Source organism: Canis lupus, chromosome 23 (assembly GCF_048164855.1).
Source record: "Canis lupus baileyi chromosome 23, mCanLup2.hap1, whole genome shotgun sequence".
NCBI classification, from domain to species: Eukaryota; Metazoa; Chordata; class Mammalia; order Carnivora; family Canidae; genus Canis; species Canis lupus.
The window spans coordinates 3,355,946-3,375,234 of NC_132860.1; the positions used below are offsets into that span (position 1 = coordinate 3,355,946).

At 41.4% G+C, this 19,289-nt stretch overlaps 1 protein-coding gene across 1 annotated transcript in view; it reads left to right on the forward strand.

Moving 5' to 3' along the window:
• Positions 1–6,582: 6,582 nt before the first annotated feature.
• The window catches only part of SLC5A12 (solute carrier family 5 member 12), a 45,333-nt gene continuing 32,626 nt past the window's right edge, over positions 6,583–19,289 (forward strand). The window contains exons 1-4 of the mRNA XM_072793737.1: positions 6,583–7,284; positions 16,448–16,513; positions 17,728–17,779; positions 18,946–19,013. Of these exons, the coding sequence (XP_072649838.1) occupies positions 6,946–7,284; positions 16,448–16,513; positions 17,728–17,779; positions 18,946–19,013 (525 nt within the window). The 5' untranslated portion in view covers positions 6,583–6,945. The remainder of the gene's footprint in view (positions 7,285–16,447; positions 16,514–17,727; positions 17,780–18,945; positions 19,014–19,289) is intronic.

Here is a 19,289-nt window from a genome sequence, read left to right on the forward strand (position 1 = left end):
AATACTTTTTTTTTTTTAGAGAAAGAGAGAGCACATACATGCATGCATGAGAGAGGCAGTGAGGTGGGAGGGAAGGAGAGGGAGAGAGAGAATCTTAAGCAGGTTCTATACCCAGCATGGAGCCTACCATGGCACTCGATCTCACAACCCTGAGATCATGACCTGGGCCAAAATCAAGAGTTGGATCCTTAACCAACTGAGCCACTCAGGCATCCCTTTTATTATTTTATTTTATTTTATTTTATTTTATTTTATTTTATTTTATTTTATTTTATTTTATTTTTAAAAGATTTTATTTATTTATTCATGAGAGACACAGAGAGAGGCAGCGACACAGGCAGAGGGAGAAGCAGGCTCTGTGCAGGGAGCCTGTTGCTAGACTCAATCCCAGACCCCGGGATCATGACCTGAGCTGAAGGCAGATGCTCAACCACTGAGCCACCCAGGCGTCCCCCTTTAATACTTTTAAAAAGTCTCTCCATTTAAACTAAAAAGTGAGTAAGCTGAAAATGTCTTTACAAGATATATACAATGGAATATTACTGAGCCATTGAAAAGAATGCAATCTTGCCATTTGTAACAGCGTGGATAGAGCTAGAGTGGATTATGCTAAGCAAAGTAAGTCAAAGACAAGCACCATATGATTTCACTCATATGTGGAATTTAAGAAACAAAACAGGCAAGGGAAAAAAGAGAGAGAGAGAGGCAAACCCTAAGAGACTTTTAAATATAGAGAACAAACCAAGAGTTGCTGGAGGAAGGGTGGGCAGGGGATGGGCTAAATGGGTGATGGGTATTAAGGACTTGTTGTGATGGCCACTGGATATTATATGTAAGTGATGAATCACCAAATCCTATTCCTGAAACCAAATTATACTATGTGTTAACTAACTAGAATTTAAATAAAAATTTGAAACAAAAAAATGTTTTTGTAAGAAATACTCAGTACAAACAGTATAGATTTTGGAGTTATCCAGGCTTTACTCGAGTCTAAAACCACTTCTCAGAAGCTATATGACCTTGCTCTTGACCTTGGGCTAAGCACTTGAATGTACTTTTTTTCTAACATTTGTAAAATGGGACTATTGATACTATTTTTTACACATTTTTTTAATTTTTTAATTTTTAATTTTTTAATTTTTTAATTTTTTAATGGGACTATTGATACTATTTTTTACACACTTTTAAAAAAGTTTTACAGATTTTTATAGTCATATGAGAAGAACCAAAATAATGCATGAACGTTTCAGACAATAAGAGAATCCATCCCCTTTTCAAGATTATTCAAAAGTTCTATTTTAATGGCTAGAAGCATGAACTAAACAAGAAATGTTCTTCTTTTATACTTATTTAGCAAATCAAGCCCATTGTCGATCATGCTGTTCTACAATGAAGAGTACTTAAGGGCGTTTAATGAGGACCTTGATCCTCATGCTCAATTGCCCTTCCAGCTGGATATTCCTTTCCAATGTTCTACTTGTTTACTGTAGACCTGCAATGCCATAGGTCAGTTCTAAATAACATTATCTGCTGGACTTTGAAATTTGCCTCCTAAAGGTTTGAATAACCGTCTCTTCACATTTGTTAAGTGTATGTAGAATGAGTGAGTGAAATTTTAACCACAGTCCCATTTAGCTACAATGAATTTGGGAACTTGATAGGATGGAATATAAATATCAATTTTACATGGAAAATATGTTTGGAGGTAGATTAATACTTAAGCTTAAAAAAATCTTGAAAGATTTTTTATTCATTTTTTATTTTTTTCTTCAGTAAAATAGGGATTAAACATAGATTATAAAGATAGAATGGACTCCTAGAATTTATATAATTTAGTTCGATGTATGGGATATTTGTTAAGGGACAGAAACTTCTAGATTATGAGGTTACCTTAGAAAACAAAGTAGATAAATCCTTTTAGAAAGTTTTCATTTCAGTTGAGGGATGTTAACATTTAAAATATTATATAGTGGGGTGCCTGGGTAGGTGGCTCATTCAGTTAAGCATCTGACTCTTGATTTCTGTTCAGGTCATGATCTCAGGGTTGAGGGATCAAGGTCCGCACTGGGCTCTGAACTCAGCACAGGGTCTGTTAGTCCCTCTGCCTCTGCTTCTCTCCCCACTTGTGCTCCCCCTGTCTTTCAAATAAATAAATAAATAAATAAATAAATAAATAAAATGTTTAAAAAATAAAATGTTACAAATTATATTAGTAGAGGATACATTTTTGAAGAAAAAATAGAGTAGGGAAGGAAGATTTGAAGGTGGTTGTTTGGACTTTAATCAAAGAAGGCAACATCTGAGTAGACTTGAAAAGTGATTTAGTTACTTACATTAATCTGAATATCTAATTATTAATAGGATATACCATCATTTTTTACAAATGTGGTAACTAAGAACCAGAGAAAATAGTAACAAAATCATAGAACAGCTTAGTGACAGGATGGAGAAAGAAACTTGGTCTCTTGTTGCAGGTAAAGGATGTTCTCCACTATATTACACAAGGGTCTGGGAACAATCTTTTTTTTCTAGTGAGAAGATGTAAATGAAATTCAAGTATTAACTCCTCAGTGCCCCAAATCCTCTAGACTTCTCAGATCACCCTTATTTTTATATTAGGAAGCAAAGGAGGGAGAGAGGGAAGGAGGAAAGGGAAGGTGAAAGAAAGAAGAAAGAAAGAAAAAGAAAGAAAGAAAGAAAGAAAAAGAAAGAAAAAGAAAGAAAGAAAGAAAGAAAGAAAGAAAGAAAGAAAGAAAGAAAGAAAGAAAGGAAGGAAGGAAGGAAGGAAGGAAGGAAGGAAGGAAGAATAAGAAGGGAAGGAAAAGAGAAAAACAAACACAAGACAAAAAAATAAAGACAAAAAAGCTCAACTCCTGACTTTGATGGAATAATCGATCTCAAAGGTCATAAATATTGTCAGGAGGTCTTTTCTGCAATTTACGTAGGCTCTATATCCAGCATGGAGCTTACCATGGCACTCAATCTCACAACCCTGAGATCATGACTTGGGCCAAAATCAAGAGTCAGTTGCTTAACCGACTCAGCCACCCAATTTTTGTTTTTACTGGGTCCTCAATTTCCCCTATGTGTCATACTTCCTTCAATAGTTTTCCTTCCTCCTTCTGTATTTTGAACCTAAAGACAAACACAATCTCTTTTCCCTTTAGTGTAATGATGAATATACATCAATATAATACCAGTGATGTAACAGCTTTTCCATAAAGGTTGAGGTGAAGAAGGGAATTACCCTCCAGCACAACATGACAAAAATTTAACATTTATTTGGGGACCTAATGTACAGCATGGTGACTATAGTTAACAAGTTAACAATATGGTATTATATACCTAAGAGTTGCTAAGAGAGTAGATCCTGAATGTCCTCATCGCCCACCCCCCAAGAAGGTAATTATGGGAATGATGCAGTCAACTAACCCTATTGTGGTGATCATTCCACAATATATAAGCGTATCAAACCATCACATTGTATATCTTAAACTTACATAATGCTACATGTCACTTATATCTCAATAAGGCTGGAAAAAATACTAACATTTAATGTTAATCTCATTGTTAGAACCCCTTTGGTTCTCCTTACACTGGTTTTAAGATAGTCTTACTAGGTTTGAGAAATGTCTCTGCCACCAGATAGATTCATGTACTGGTTTTTGTTTTGTTTTGTTTTTGTCTTTATTCCTATGCCTAGTCTCCAACACTATACCCCCAGAAGTCTAATCTTGCCAGTGCTTTACTGTTTCCTCCCTTTGGTAGCATTCAATGTTCTCAAACTCTCTTGCTTTCTCCCGTTAGAACTTGCTCCAAGCAAAGTGCAGAACTATTTTACACCAAGGAGACTATTACTGATAACAACAACAAATCTAACCTATTATGCAGTGGGAATTGGATAGTGGAGCCTCATTAGGGGAGAGTGTGTGTGTGTGTGGGGGAGAGCCGGTGATGATGTCTTACCTTCTAACAAAGGTTTCCACCTTACACTAAGGAACAAGGTTCAATGTTTGCATTTGGAGTTCCTGCAAAATGATACAGGAGATACTGGGTTTCTTCAGATCAAAGAAGTACATTTTCCCACCCTTCCATGCAAATATTTTTGTTATAGGGATGTACCTTCTAACTGATGTAGCCATTGGGTGCCTGGGTGGCTCAGTTGGTTAAGTGTCCAACTCTTAATTTCAGCTCAGGTCATGATCTCAGGGTCCTGGGATCAAGTCCCAACAGGCTCCCCACTCAGCAGGTAGTCTGCTTGTCTCTCTCTCTCTCTCCCTTTTCCCCTGCTCTCTCTCTCTCTCTTTCAAATAAATAAGTAGATCTTTAAAAAATAATTGATACACCCATTGCATGTGCTGGTTGTGTTGTTTTCCCTGAAAAGTTATTAGTAAGTTGATCCTATACCTTGTATAGGTTCACCATGAACCTTGCATAGAGTGAATTTCATGGGGAAGGAGGAAGAGAGTTTGAAGTCACTGAATACTACCAATAGGATGGAAAGATTTTCAAAAAATGGGAGATAACTGAGAATTAAATCAATAAATTGATGCTGTGCCTCATAGTCAGCAAAATGTTGAAAGCAAGGAATATGTTATTGTGAGAGGCATGGAGTTTCCTTCCCATACGAAACCATTAGCCTCTCTATTTCCCCACTGTCTTGACATCCAAGACAAACGCAAGTTATGTAGACAATACTGTTTCTTGACACTGATTCATTAAAATCAGCAGCACTCATGGACTCGTCAACCGTAAGCTGCTGGTATTTAACCCTGGGACCTCATAGATATAATGATAATGTTTTGAACAAATATTCACCTGACCAGAACAAGTTGTTTACATCCTTTGTGGATTGAATATTAACACTTAGTTGGTGTTAATATTAAAGTAAAAGGTAGTCTCTGAAAGCCAGAGTTCCAATTTTCTGCTGAGACTGTTACAAACAAAACTCTGTTACATAATCAGAATGGTGCATGATAAAAATAATTAAAAGCTTAGGTTAAAATAAAAATATTAAAGGCCTGGTTTCTCATTAACACTGATCATGTCAAGTCTGCAAATTTAGAGAAGGAAATTTAACAGGACACTGATAGCTCCTGGCGGTCTTTGCGTATTTATTTGTAACTACAAGTATATTTTGGCCATCAGTGCTTCCAATGCCCTTCAAATCCATGGAGCACAGTAGAGAGGGAAGACAATATCCAGACTAAACAAATCATCACAGATATGTTCAATTATCCAGATGTCAAAAGCAAGATTAGAATTTCCTCTGTTTGGCAGAAAATGTTTCTGGCTTTGGGCATATTGGATAATTTACAATTTCTTCTTTTGCTTTGTTGATTATTTCCTTATTTTCTACAGTGGCTACTGTTTCTTGATCACTCTGGACCGGGCCTTGTCCCTATCTTCCAAAAGTTGGTCATCTACAACAGCTGACAGACTCATACAGACACTCATGTAGGTTCTTTAAAATAGCGGAGGATACGCAGTCCCAGGAGGGGCTGCTCCCACGGTGGCTGCGGTGGAGCGAGCAGGTGTGAGTCAGGGAAGGCTCCACACAGCAGAGGAGACAGGAACTATATCTTGTGGAATAACCAGGCTTTGTAGGGCGAGGGTCAGGGAAGACAATCGAGAAAGAGGAGAAGTATGAACAAAATAGAGAAACCGTCCCCCAAAGACTTAGTGGGGATACTTCAGGACAATTGATGTTCTAACAAGAGCAGAAACGGGAGTCTATAACTGGATTTTCACCTTCCTTTTCTTATTTGTCCTAGAACTAATTCTGAGTTGACCTCCAGGTACAAGTGTTGAGTTGTAAATGTCAAAATGAAGGAGAGATGGAGATAAAATGGAGGAATACAAATGGTGTTTTTTTTTTTTTTTTTTTAAGATTTTACTTATTTGACAGAAAGAGAGCAAGGGCTCCCAGAGCACAAGGTGGGGAGGGGCAGAGGGGGAAGGAGAAGCAGTCCCATGCTTAGGACTCCATCTCAGGACCCTGGATCATGACCTTAGCCGAAGGCAGATGCTTAACTGACTGAGCCACCCAGGTGCCCCATAAATGGTTTATTAATTATTGGTAAATCCATTTTCTGAGTTCAGAGAGAATCAACTACTATGTTCAGGAGGGTTCCACTGTAAAGGTTTACCAATAAGAGCCAATGAGGTAGATATTATCAGCTTTCATATTAACAGATGGGGGAAAGAGGGTAGAAAGTTTGAGACACTTGAAGACTCATAGTAACCCCTTGCGGTCTTATTACCCCCATGCTCCAGCTGAAGCTCAGAAAGGTTAAATGACTTGCAGCAATTACACAGCTTGCTTAGAGTGGAGCCAACTTGAGCAAAGGTCTCCAGATTGCCGGTCCCTTGCGCCTTTCCCTCCACACCCACTGCCTCGGGCAATTGCAGGTACCCTGCCTCCACCCTCCCTTCCTCCCTCACTCGGGAAAAGACACCCCCGAGGGTGCTGTTGCCCAGTGCAGATTCCATTTCACTACTTAAAAATGCTGAGATGTTCAACTTGTATCACTTCCATTTTTTCTCCAGTAATGTTTAACCTTAAATCAAAAAAAATCCAGAAGATAAAAGAGCATGTTATCTGGAAGTCCATTCCACCCCCATGGTTATTAATTTCAGAACACATCTGAACTCCCTCTCCGTTTTAGCAGGGGAACATACAGCTCCTGGCTGGGTCGGATTGCACGTTCTCACTTGGCGGTACCAATAGTACCACCAGATTCTTCTTTGGAGTCAACTTTGAGATCTTCCCTGAATACAGCTTGGTGTCTGGAGACCCACTCAAGTGCCTACGGTCATCAGTCTCCTCCCAAAATCACCTTGATCTCTCTCGGCAAAGCATCCACTGTCCTGAGCTCTGCTTTTGGAAGCAGCTTCGCCCTGAGCCCTGGTTGGAAGCACCTCCCTGGTGCCATCCGGCCCAGCATGGAGGCCAAAAGCTTCACAGTTTGGGATTATGTTGTGTTTGCGGCCCTCTTTGTCATTTCCTCCGGGATTGGGGTGTTCTTTGCTATTAAGGAGAGGAAAAAGGCAACTTCAAGAGAGTTCCTGGTCGGGGGAAGGCAGATGAGCTTTGGCCCCGTGGCCTTGTCTCTGACAGCCAGCTTCATGTCAGCTGTCACTGTGCTGGGGGCCCCCTCGGAGGTTTACCGCTTTGGGGCATCCTTTGTGCTCTTCTTCATCGCCTACACCTTTGTCATCATCCTCACGTCGGAGCTCTTTCTCCCTGTGTTCTACAGGTCTGGCATCACCAGCACCTACGAGGTAAGACAGCTCTGCTTCTTCACGTTAGAAAGAGTAGTTATTTTCTCCCCATGTGGACACCTCCCCCCCCCCAATAGCATACATCACCTTGATAACACAGGGTTGTTGAGAAGCGCATTTATTTTCAGGATGATCACACATCACAGGAAGAGCACATGTGGGTGTTATTGGGCAAGGCTTAGGTTTGGCCATACACACAACTGCGTTCACATCCATAGAATGAAGAAGGATGGAGCCACTCCCACGAGGCTACCCCAAGGATGATACCTGCTTCCTGGTCTAACTTGTAGGACAGTCTTCCTGAAAGGGAGTTGATCTTATTATCTGTGTCAGTAACATCAGTCTTCTGAAAAGCATGCAGAAGAGACGTTGCAAATGTTGCCATTTTCCAGATAAGAAAACTCAAGATTGAGATAAATGGTGTACTGAGTATCCATTTCGTCTTTATCCCCTTCTGTCATGTAGTAGAGCCGAGTCCTTTAACAAAAGTTATTTCTACCAGTTTTGGTAGAAATACCAAAAAACAGCAATTTTTTTTTATTAGAAAACATTTTAATGAGGGGGGATTCCTAAATGATACAAATATGGGGATTATGTTAATGAAAACAAAATGAGGCAGTGCTATCTTGATCTTGCAATAATTCTCAACTAAAATAGCACGTTAAAAATTGAGTTTGTGTGCCCAGTATGTAGGTGTGACCATAAGTCAGCTTCTATGAGAAAGTGGTTTGTTTTCCTTGTCCAACACCATCTCTACCAAGTCACAGCAGAGGATTCTTAACACACCTCTTTTTTATTATTAGGTAAACTAAATGATTATAAAGGATGACTCTGGATTTCAAAAGCCACTTCAGCAAATGAATACTTTCCAGAAGGTTTTAAAACTTGTGATTCCACAGATAATCAAATATCCAAACTCCCCTCCCCACCAAAGGTAGGTAGGTGATCAGAATAGGTAGTAGGTTGGATGGTAGGTAATGCACCAGCTACTGTCTGGGGCGTAAGTCAAGTGGGAACGACTCGATTGATGCTTCGTCCCACAAAGTCTATGCACATATCCTCGTTGCTCATTAGTGTACTTTCGGAAAACGTAAATATATCCTTGGTTTTTCCATTGAGCTATTAACGTTTGAGTCCCCAAAGCGTTGCTACTGTTTTTTTTTTTTTTTTAAAAAATGCCTCAGTAACTGTTAGAAAGAGGGAGACAGAGGAGAAAGAGGAGTCAGAAAGGAGTGCAATTTCAAAGTCCATTGCTTAAGAAGAGGATGACGTTGTGCAGGTTACTGAGTGTTGTTATCAGCTACGGTTTCCACGTAGAGGATACTTCCCTTCTTTCATGAAGCTTTGGTTGAGTGTTAAAGAGTTTTTAAATTCAATAAATAAATAAATAAATAAATAAATAAATAATAATAAATAAACAAACTACCCAAATGTGGAAAATCATTTGTACAACTAAGTAACTCAGTTAACCACTCAATGCTTGTTAAGCATCTACGATGTTCCGGGCGCCCTCTCGGGCGGGGGAGAAAGCACTGAACCAAACCCGTCTCTTATGGTGCTTCCTTCATCGCAGAGAAGGTGATCAATAAATGTACCGGAAGGTGATTAATAAACATACTGCGTAAGGCGATCATAACAGAAAAGTGTTGGCCATTTAACTGTGTGCCAAGCCCTGCTCTGGGTCCTTCACGTGCATTCAAGCATTTGCCCTTCAAATGACCTTTCCCGGTTGGTTCTATCGTTATCATCCCCTCTTAACAGACTAGAACCATTGCACGTATGGAGTCAAGCAACGTGCCCCATGTCACCCTCTAGCAAGTGGCAGTGTTTCCATCCGGGCAGTGGAAGTTGGAGGAGGTTGCATGTGCCTCGCAGCCCTCTGGCCTGCTGAGTGCCCTGGACAGACAGTAAATAGGAAAAGGTAGATTGTACGGGTCCTGCCTCAGCAGGGACGGCGGTAATTCATACAGGGTGATTAAGTGAGGTTTGGGTGGTGACCAGGGCCAGTCCTGGCACCCCGGGAGGGAGAGACACCCCAACCTACAGTAGCCACAGATGCCCAGGCCCTAAAAAGGGAGTAGGACTCGCATGTTTGAGGGACAGGAAAGAAATCAGTGTGCTCCAGAGGAGTGAGCCAGGGGGAGAAAGGTGAGAGAGGAGATCAAAGAAGTGGAGGGGGGAGTCCCTGTATGTGGAGGAGCATTCCGGGGGGGTGCGGTGTCAGACACGGGGAGGGGCTTGGAATATTTGTGGGGTAATTTGGCCACCACACTGAGAGGAGGCACCCACTACTGGAGTGCAGGGGGCCCAAGCAGGGACAGTGGGGGTCTTGGGCATGTGAGACACATACGTACGATGAGTAATTGTACCACTTCGTGCTCGGTGGTTGTTCAACGCCCTCGTGTTCAAAACCTCCTGCAAATAGAAATCACGATGCACTTGGCTCTCTGGTTATGTTAACCTTGGAAAGTAAGAAGCTGTGTACATGCACTAAAACGTAGGGTATTTGCCCCAAGACAAAGTAGAATAAAAACATTGTCTTGAGGTCAATTGAAAAATTTTCTGAGCAACTCTGTTCCAGCGGTGCTACTAATTGGTTTTCGGGAAAATGGTTCAGTTTTTACAGTAAACCAACTGCAAATATGTACCTGAGGAGATCTGAGACCGCCTTTATAATTATTAAGGTAACACAGGTACAGGGAATGCAAGGGTTTCATTGAATTTAATTTATGACGTTTATTGCCCTCTATGTATTTTAGTTTTTACTACCCTAGTAAGGATTTCAGATTGCGTAAAGTACACACGGGGTGATTGGGGGTTGCCTTTTGCTGTGTCAGAATGGGCACTACAGCACAAGGGTTAAGGGCATGGACTCTTGAGAAGGCTGGGTGGCTCTGGGGTTGAGCGTCTGCCTTCGGCTCAGGTCGTGACCCTGAGGTCCTGGGATTGAGTCCTGCATCCGGGTCCCTGCAGGGAGCCTGCTTCTCCCTCTGCCTGTGTTTCTGCCTCTCTCTCTGGGTCTCTCATGAATAAATAAATAAAATCCTAAGAAAAAAAAAAAAGAATCATGGACTCTTGACTCTGTTGGGCTGTACACGCTGGCACTGCCGCCCAGCAGTGCCCGATTTCCACGTCTGTGGGCGAGTGATCATAAATGCACCTGTCTCAAAGGATGTCCAGGAGGAGTAAATGAGGTGTTACATGCAAACACTTTTAACAGAACGTGGCCAATGGTGCCTTCCACGTAAGCGTTTTGTATTATTACTTATTGTTGTTGTTCCTGTTGTTACTGTCCCCAAATTTATACCACTCAAGTCCTTTGCAGAAGCTCTTTGTTCATCCTCTATTCCCTGTTACCCAACCATAGATACTCTTCCCAGGGTCTTTTAAAGCCCTGAGGACTGCAAGAGGTGGAGTCTGTTTCCCTACCCCTTGAATCTGCGAGGGCCTTGCGACTTGCTCTGACCCATAGGATGTGGCTTTGACCAAGAGAAGTGATGTGTGAATCTGGAGCCCAGGCCTCGTGAGGTTATATGGCTTCTGCTCTCACCCCCTTGCAATGCCGTCCTGGTACTGCTGTCGGGAAGCTGGGCTAGGCGGACTGGCTGTGGGGGGATGAGTGGACATGCAGAGGACGACAGAGGCACACCAGCCAGCACCCAATGCGACTAGCAGACCTGAGAGTGAGGCCACCTGGATCTTCTCACCCAGCTGACCTTTCGGGTGATGGCAACCTCACGGGGGCCCTGGGGAAGCAAGTAGGGAGATAACCCAGCCAATCTGCAAAATCATGAAAAATATTAAATTATTTTTAATGTTTATTTTTAATTTTGATTGCTTCTTTTAAATTGCAGCATAGTTGATCAAATCCTTTGTTTTTAAGCCAGTGGGTCTTGGGGTGAGTATTACGCAGCCACTGCCAATTGACTTAAATGCTCTGATATACAGTGGGATTTCCAGAGCCAGATGCACCACCTGTGCAACTGTACTACTATCCTTCCCCTTGTTGAAGCAGGAGGGCTTGTCCTCACCCTCACTTGACAGATTAGGCTCAGCTCAATCGCAGTGTCATATGGTTTCATTATCTCCATTTGGATGGTTTGTCATTAGCCTCATCCTGCTGTCTCCACTCCAGTTAACGTTGTTTCCTTCTTTATCTTATCACAGGCTGATAAACCCAGTCTGTTATTATTCGCCCTCAGCACTAGCCTATAGGCCGGTGTGTGCCTGCCTTCTCATTTTTCTTGGACTTCTTAAACTAAATGACTTCTGAATTACTTACTTCTCTTTAACCCAAACTTTTTCATTATAGTAATGCACAGGCCACTACTTTTTTTTTTAAAGATTTTATTTATTTATTCATGAAACAGAGAGAGAGAGGCAGAGACCCAGGCAGAGGGAGAAGCAGGCTCCTGCAGGGGAGCCCGATGTGGGATTCGATTCCAGGACCTCGGGGTCACGCGCTGAGCCGAAGGCAGACGCTCAACCGCTGAGCCACCCGGGCGTCCCCCAAGCTACTACTTTTTTAATGTCATCTTTCGAAGTGGTGCCTAAGCATTATAGGTGACATAATGCGGAGGGTTAAGTTTCTTTCTTTTTAATTTGCCTTTCCATTACATTGGTGGTGTTGTAGTAATTATAGTTAAGGTTTCAGAAATTAGATATGTAGGTATAGGATATCATTATTGAATATTATTTTGACATAGTAAGTGACATCACAAAATGATTGCTTTATGATGGATATTCATGGTCTGAGAGGGTTTGAAGCAATGCTATGAAGCCTTGAAGGTCTTTGTAAGTGTTGACCTTTACTCACCTTGAGATGGGTCACGGCAGCGTTTGAGCAGAGGAGTGACACGATGTGATCTGCATTTTTTGAGTGTTGCTGTAGCTGGATGTTGGGAATGAGTCTAGGATTTTGATTGCTGAAGCAAGGGTCTGGTTCAGAGGCTGTTCCTATAGCCCAAGCAAGAGCTGATGGTATTCCAGTGGCAAGAGAAGAGATGATGCAAGTGGCTATATTTGAGAGTGGGACATAGGCACCAGGATTCTTGTAGGAAGTGGATGTGGGGGGTGAGAGAAAGAGAGGGGTTAAGACTGGTTCCATGTTGAGTTCAAACCAACATGAGAAGTGAACTTACTATCTACTAAGATGGAAAAGAATGTGCCTCTATAAGGCCTGGGGTCTTGAAAATAATCAAATACAATGATGGGAAGTGTTACCTTTGCCATTTTCAAAAGCAGGCATCAAGCATACATCTCTTTGGTTGAATTTCCATTTTTATTATTGGCTGTAGTGATAGATAAATACACATCAAAGAGGACCATTGAGTGAAGGAGGGAGTAATTGAAAGAATAGGTAAATGCAGTCTTTCAGATGTAGAATTTCACAATTGCAATTGTCTCTCTTGTTTCAAGGATGAAAAAACAGAGGCTTAGGTTGCTGTGAGATTGTGGCAAAGCTCAAACTAGAATTTAAGGACTCTTCCTTCTGATCCACTTCTTTTTTTTTTTTTCTTCACATATTATTTTCTCAATATTGCCTCTCCAGCTGGACTGAATTGGCTGACATCAGGGAACTAAACCGAGAGGCTAAAACCCTTGACTTTGTGCAGGTTCCTATGGCAGTTTCCTCACTGTCTTGCCATTTTTCATAATTTCCCTTTTGCTGTCCCAAACTTCAGGTGCCACCCAGTCCCAAAGCTAATACCACATATTTGGGGACTTTGGGGTTACAGCATTTCTCCACTCCTACTACCAATTTTCATATTACTTATGAATTGCTGTGTAACACATCACCCCAAAATAAATTTCTTAAACAGCAATTTTATTTGCTCACAATTCTATGGGCCAGCAATTTGGTCTGGGCTGAGATGGGTCCAGTAAAATAGTAAGGTTCTCCTCCTGGTCTCACTGGGGCCTTGTATGAGCCTGCCATCAGCTCTTGCGTTAGCTAGTGGCTCACCGGTCTGGGGGATCTCAGACAAGACAGCTTGTCTATGTCACACTTAGTCTTGTCCTCCAGTAGGCTACCTTGAGTTCTTCTATGTTTTGGGACAAAAAGTTCCCATCAGCAGAACATATCTTTTTTTACATGAGCATTTTTAGTCACCACTTGGATTATATTTGCTTTAAGTTATGTTCCCCCAGAAGCATTAAAAAAATAAACAAACAAACAAAAAAACCCTAAGACAAGGATTTGAATGCAAGTCATACTGGGGGAAGTGATTTCATTGAATATTGGTGGCGATGAAAATATGGAAGAAAATGAAGCCAATAAAAGGTGTGTTTTTGAGCAGGTTACCCCTGTGAGCACTTGAGGTTCCCTCTCACTGGGGACCTGTGGAAGACCTCCAGATCCTGTCTCAGGGTCGTCCCTCCTGGTGGGCAAAGAAGCCTGAATATTTGTGTCTAACTCCTTCTGTCACTGGCTTTCAGCCAATGATAACAGCCCCGGGCACTGCCAGCCTGCCCTGTGCAAGGGCTGAGATGAAGCCCTGAAGCAAAGGATCACAGGTGCATTGGGAGGCCATCAGCACGTCCTGGAATACTGAGTGCCACCCACTTGACGGCTACGGTCGCTAAGATCCCAGCGTGTCCTCGTCCCTGGACTTGGCGTTATCACGTACTATGCCATGGAGCCTATGAGCACCAGGTTTAGAAAAGAAAGCCATTGTTTAGGGCAATAAATGAATCTTCCCAAAGACATATGATTGGAAACTAAGTTGTCCTCACCACAGAAGTTCTGCATGGTTTTCAGTCCTATGACATCCGAGACTTGCCTCCTCACTGACTTCCTTACCTCTTAAGATCATTTCCTTTATACCTGGTGTCCTCTGTCATTCGGCCACTGGCCTGTGTCCTGACTCACAGGGTACTGAATCTACCGTCTGAAGAAAGAGGGTCTACGGACAGGATGGATACGTGCTTGGGGTGAGGGTTGAGCAGGTGTAGTAGTGTGAAACTGAGTAACACTTCTGCTAAGAGAGTCCCTTCTAGGGTTTCAGAGAAGGCCCCGTTGTACACCATGACACAACACTTCTGTATCATTTCTAGGAATAGGACAAATCTGGTAGTTAACTCCTGATTTAATCAAAATGATTTTTTTTTCTTCAATGCAAGTAAGACAGGACCACTACCAATCAGAAACTCCTGCCAAGAAATTGAAACCTCAAGTCATACTTTTAACACTTATTTTGTTCACCTAATGCATATTTATTATGATAAATAATCATAATCATAATCATAATAATAACAACAACAAATACCAGTGTTGTCTAGAATCTTTATTCAGGAAAACCCTTCTTGACCTCTAACTGTAAACCAGATCCAGCTGTTCAGTGTGTTCACAGTTCCTAGTAGCTCTTCCTCTAGTACACAGCATACCTGGAACTTTATTTTTATTAGAATAAATTTGTTAAAGGTCACTTTGTCTAACCCATAGAATCCTCTAAGGCACAGACTATATCATATTTGGTATTACTGTATGTCAGAATGCAGGATGGAAGTCAGGTAATAATTATTTATTGAATGAATGAAGATATAAAAGAAGACAAAAATGAATCCTTAGAGCACTGTTTACATGTATCAGGGAAGGTAAGTGTGGTTAGGCTGAAAAAATGTATCCCTTTCTTTAAAAAAAAAAAAAAAAAGTCAATATTCTAATCCCTGAACCTATGACTATTACCTTACCTGATTAAAAAAAAAAAAAGCTTTTGCAAATGTAATTAAATTAAGGATCTTAAAAGAGGAGATTATCCTGGATCTCCCCAGGTAGGCCCTAGGTACCATCACATGTACCTTTCTAAGACTGAGGCAGAGGAAGACTTGACAACCAGGAGAAGAAGCGATGTGACCACAGAGGCAGGAATTGAAGTGATGGAACCAGAGGCTAAGGAATAAAAATTATTTTAACATTAAGTGATCTCAGGTTCTTTCCTAAAGCCTCCAACCTGCCAGTACCTTGATTTTGGCCCAGTGAAATCGATTTCATACTTCTGGTCTTCAGAACCTCCAGAGAACTTCTGTTACTTTAAGCTGCATCAAAATCATGGCAATTTGTTACAGTCACTTTAGGAAACTGATACTGTAAGATTTATGGATCCGTTGTCAATCCACCAGACAGTAGAGTAGGTGGTCAAGTGACGCCATATAGGAAAAAAGTTGATCATAATTGCTGTTGGAGCTCAGAGGAGAAAGTATGCATATGGGTGGGAATGGCAGCTGGGCCAGCCTCCTTAAAAGATGACTAAGGATTGATGAATCTGGGGGGAAGATTCTCTCCCGTCGAAGGGTCTGTGCAAATGAAAGAAGAGCCTGAGAAGTGCAAAGCATGTTGACTGAGCCACACACAATGATTTGATGTGGAGAATAAATAATGGGAGGCCTAGTGGTGTGATTTAAGATAAGAAGGGTATAGATCAGAGGGTGGAGAGTATCAAGTGTGGGATGCGCACCTTGTTTGTCAATGATGGAGAATCATTGAAGATTTTAAGTAAAAAGGCAACATATGATGCCTGGGTGGCTCAGTGGTTGAGCATCTGCTCAGGGTGTGATCCCGGGGTCCTGGGATCCAGTCTCTCATCAGGCTCCCCTCAAGGAGCCTGACTCTCCCTCTGCCTATGTCTCTGCCTCACTCTGTGTCTCTCATGAATAAATAAATAGAATCTTAAAGAAAAAATAAAAAGCAACATGGTTAGAGCCTTGCTCTAGGAGAACCAACATGGCAGATGTATGGTTGATGGGATGGATGGGCAAGGATCAGAATTAGAGAAATCAGCTGGGAGCTACTGCAGTGACCTGGGAAAGAGGGAATACAGGGTGGGCTAAATCTAGGGCCAGGGATATAAAAGGAAACAGTGGCTTCAGTATAGTCAGTAGGATGACCTCTGGGTCGAAAGTGAGAGGGTCTGGGTTTTTATTCAAGCAATAGAAGTTTAAAAAGAAGGCATTTGTCTTCTCTCTCATGAGAAGCTTAAGCCAGAATGGAGCTTTCATAGAGCTCTGGTATTTCTTTGACCTCAAGCAATCTGTAGTTTTCCTGTTCTCTCAAGTAAAGCCATATTACAAACCCAAAGCACTAAACACGGGAATCCAAGAAAATAAAGCACCTTCTTAGCAGCTCTGATGCTGACTCTTTGCTTGTCCTTCTCTCTGTTTCTAGTACTTACAGCTACGATTCAATAAGCCAGTACGCTACGCGGCCACAGTCATCTACATCGTGCAGACGGTAAGGGGGAAGGGCCGCAGGGGGTGGACTGTGTGCGGTGACAACACACAGGTTTGTTTACTCCAGGGGGGGAGGCAGTGCAACCAAAGGACAGACCAAACGCCAAGAAGCAACTCCTTTCCTCACAGGTAGGACTTCTGAGACGGGTGACCACTGGCAGTGGTCCACATGGTACGGACCCCGTATATTCATCCGGATAATAGATAACAAACAAATGTCTACTATAAACCACAAAGAAAAACGTAGCCTTAAAAACTCATTTGAAACTTTTATTTCCCTTGTACAAGTTACTTTGGATATGAAATGGTCCTTTCACTAGCTTTTCTCTAGTTAACTGCATTGAACCAGAAAAGCCCATTTTGCCGAAAATCATTTAATTAATTAATTAATTAATTAATTTATGTATTTATGTATTTATTTATTTATTTTTGCCCCAAATCATTTTAAGACAATACTCCCATTTTCCCCTTTTGGACTTCTCTCCTGCTTCCTAGGCTCTGGGCGCCTCCAGGCCGTCCTCCAAGTTGGTATATATACTTCCTAGAACTCACACAGTACTTCCTGCTGGAAAATTACCTTCTTGCCTTTTTTAACCAAAACACTCCCTCACGATTGAAGGATTTAGTAGAGGGGAAAAGAAAGCACTGCTCCCTGACCTTCTCATACACTTCTGCCTTTTAAAACCCTTGCCTGAATCTCTAAATGGTGAAATCCCATTTAAAATAAAATGAGACTGTGCCCGCTTCCTTCAGTGTAGTGGCTGCAACTGGGGGAGTCCAACCATTAAGTAGATCACTCGTGTGGTTAGTTTTCCCCGTGCTGTCCTGTCCCCTGTTTCAGTAGGCCACTAAAAGGAGGTTGAGTCATGGTGGCATAAGCGTGGGGGCGGAGGTGGGTAGAGAAAAGTTGGATCAAAACCTTACCTTGAAGCCTATTTTTGTGTCCTCCAAAAATATGCCGTATCTAGCCATAAAATCTCAAAATTCACAGCAATCTTAGAAGTCCAGTGCTCTTCCTCCATCAGATGCTTATTATCCCCTTTGCATGCTAATGATGGCGATCATATGATTTCAAGATGAGAGCGGTTGCCAATGAGATGTGTAGTGACCACGTTGAGGGAAACACCTCTTGAAGGTCAATAAGGACCGTTGGAAGCAGCTTTCCCTTCCATGTCACTCCTCACACTGTTCACCCGACTCTTGTTCACCTTACAGATTCTCTACACAGGAGTGGTGGTGTATGCCCCCGCCCTGGCGCTCAATCAAGGTGAGTTACTGATACTCCCCTGGGTACTTTCCATCTTTTGTCTGTTTACATTCTCATCTCAAGAAACACACATCCGTATTGTCAGGGAGACATTCTTGTGCTTAGGGGGCTCTAATTACTATAGTCATCACCATCTAGAGCTCCAAAAATCCTTGGAAAGAGCACTGGGTGTTTCATGCAATTGATGAATTGCTAAATCTACCCCCAAAACTAATAATACACTATGTGTTAACTAACTTGAATTTAAAGAAAATCTAAAAAAAGAAAAAAGAAAGAAAATAATGCAAATAATTAGTCACTTGATTTTGCCCACATGGTTTCAAACACCAAGCTTGATTGTCATTTGTTTTGGTTTTTTAATCACTGAAATGATGGAGGTCTTGGTTATTGCATATGAACAACCACTAAGCACGTTTGTGGTATATGATCCCATCTCAGTGCTTTCATGTAGATAATCTGAATAGAGGAGCGAGGGATCCCTGGGTGACTCAGCGATTGAGCGTTTGCCTTCAGCCCACGGCGTGATCCTGGAGACCCGGGATCAGGTCCCACAACAGACCCCCTGCATGGAGCCTGCTTCTCCCTCTGCCTGTGTCTCAGCCTCTCTTTCTCTGTGTCTCTCATGGATAAATAAATAAAATCTTTAAAAAAAATAAATAGAGGGGTGAAAGGTGCTCGTAGGAATCATTTTAAGATTTATACTTGGCCTTTTGGAGAGACCTAAGAGCAAAAAGTTTTAAATGATTAAAATAAATTTCGTGATGGTACCTATAATATTAAAAGACTTCAATATTCAATTTAATCATGCTCTGGGCTTATACTGAGAAATACTTATTCATGGCTGATGCTTAGGTAGTTTCAAAGTACTCAGACTAATTTTGTTAAGAAAAAGCAAACAAACAGTTGGTACAAAGACGGGCAGCTACAGAATTTTTGGAGGAAAAATTTGGCTTTTAGCCATACCTAAAAATTATGGACTGAGTTGAAATATAACAATGTAATAAAATAATCTTAATCAGAGGTGAATTTAATAAGAGAAAATTCTAATGCGATTTCCATTTGCCCACAAAAAACGCTAACAAAAATATTGTGACTTTGTCTTCATAAACCTTGGTCTTCTACTTTCCTCGGAGAAACTTCTTTCAATATTTCTTCTCCTTTTCTAGTGACGGGGTTTGATCTCTGGGGCTCTGTGTTTGCCACGGGAATTGTTTGCACATTCTACTGTACCCTGGTATGTATCTATCCATTAAAAAGTATTTAATACCATGTCCTAATATGGGATAAGGGCAAATCTCCAACAACAGAGCATCTAATTATAGCAGAATTTGCTATTCCAAAATTAAATAGAAATATGCTGGCCTATCTGTCACAGTTTCCTGAGGAAGGTGCTGTTGTTTTATTTAAAATTCTTTTCAGTACCATTAGTAGAATTGGGTTGGGCTCATTTGAGAAATCTTGGCAAAGAAAAAATTTAATGGGAGAACTACCTCCTTGATCAGAGGATAAG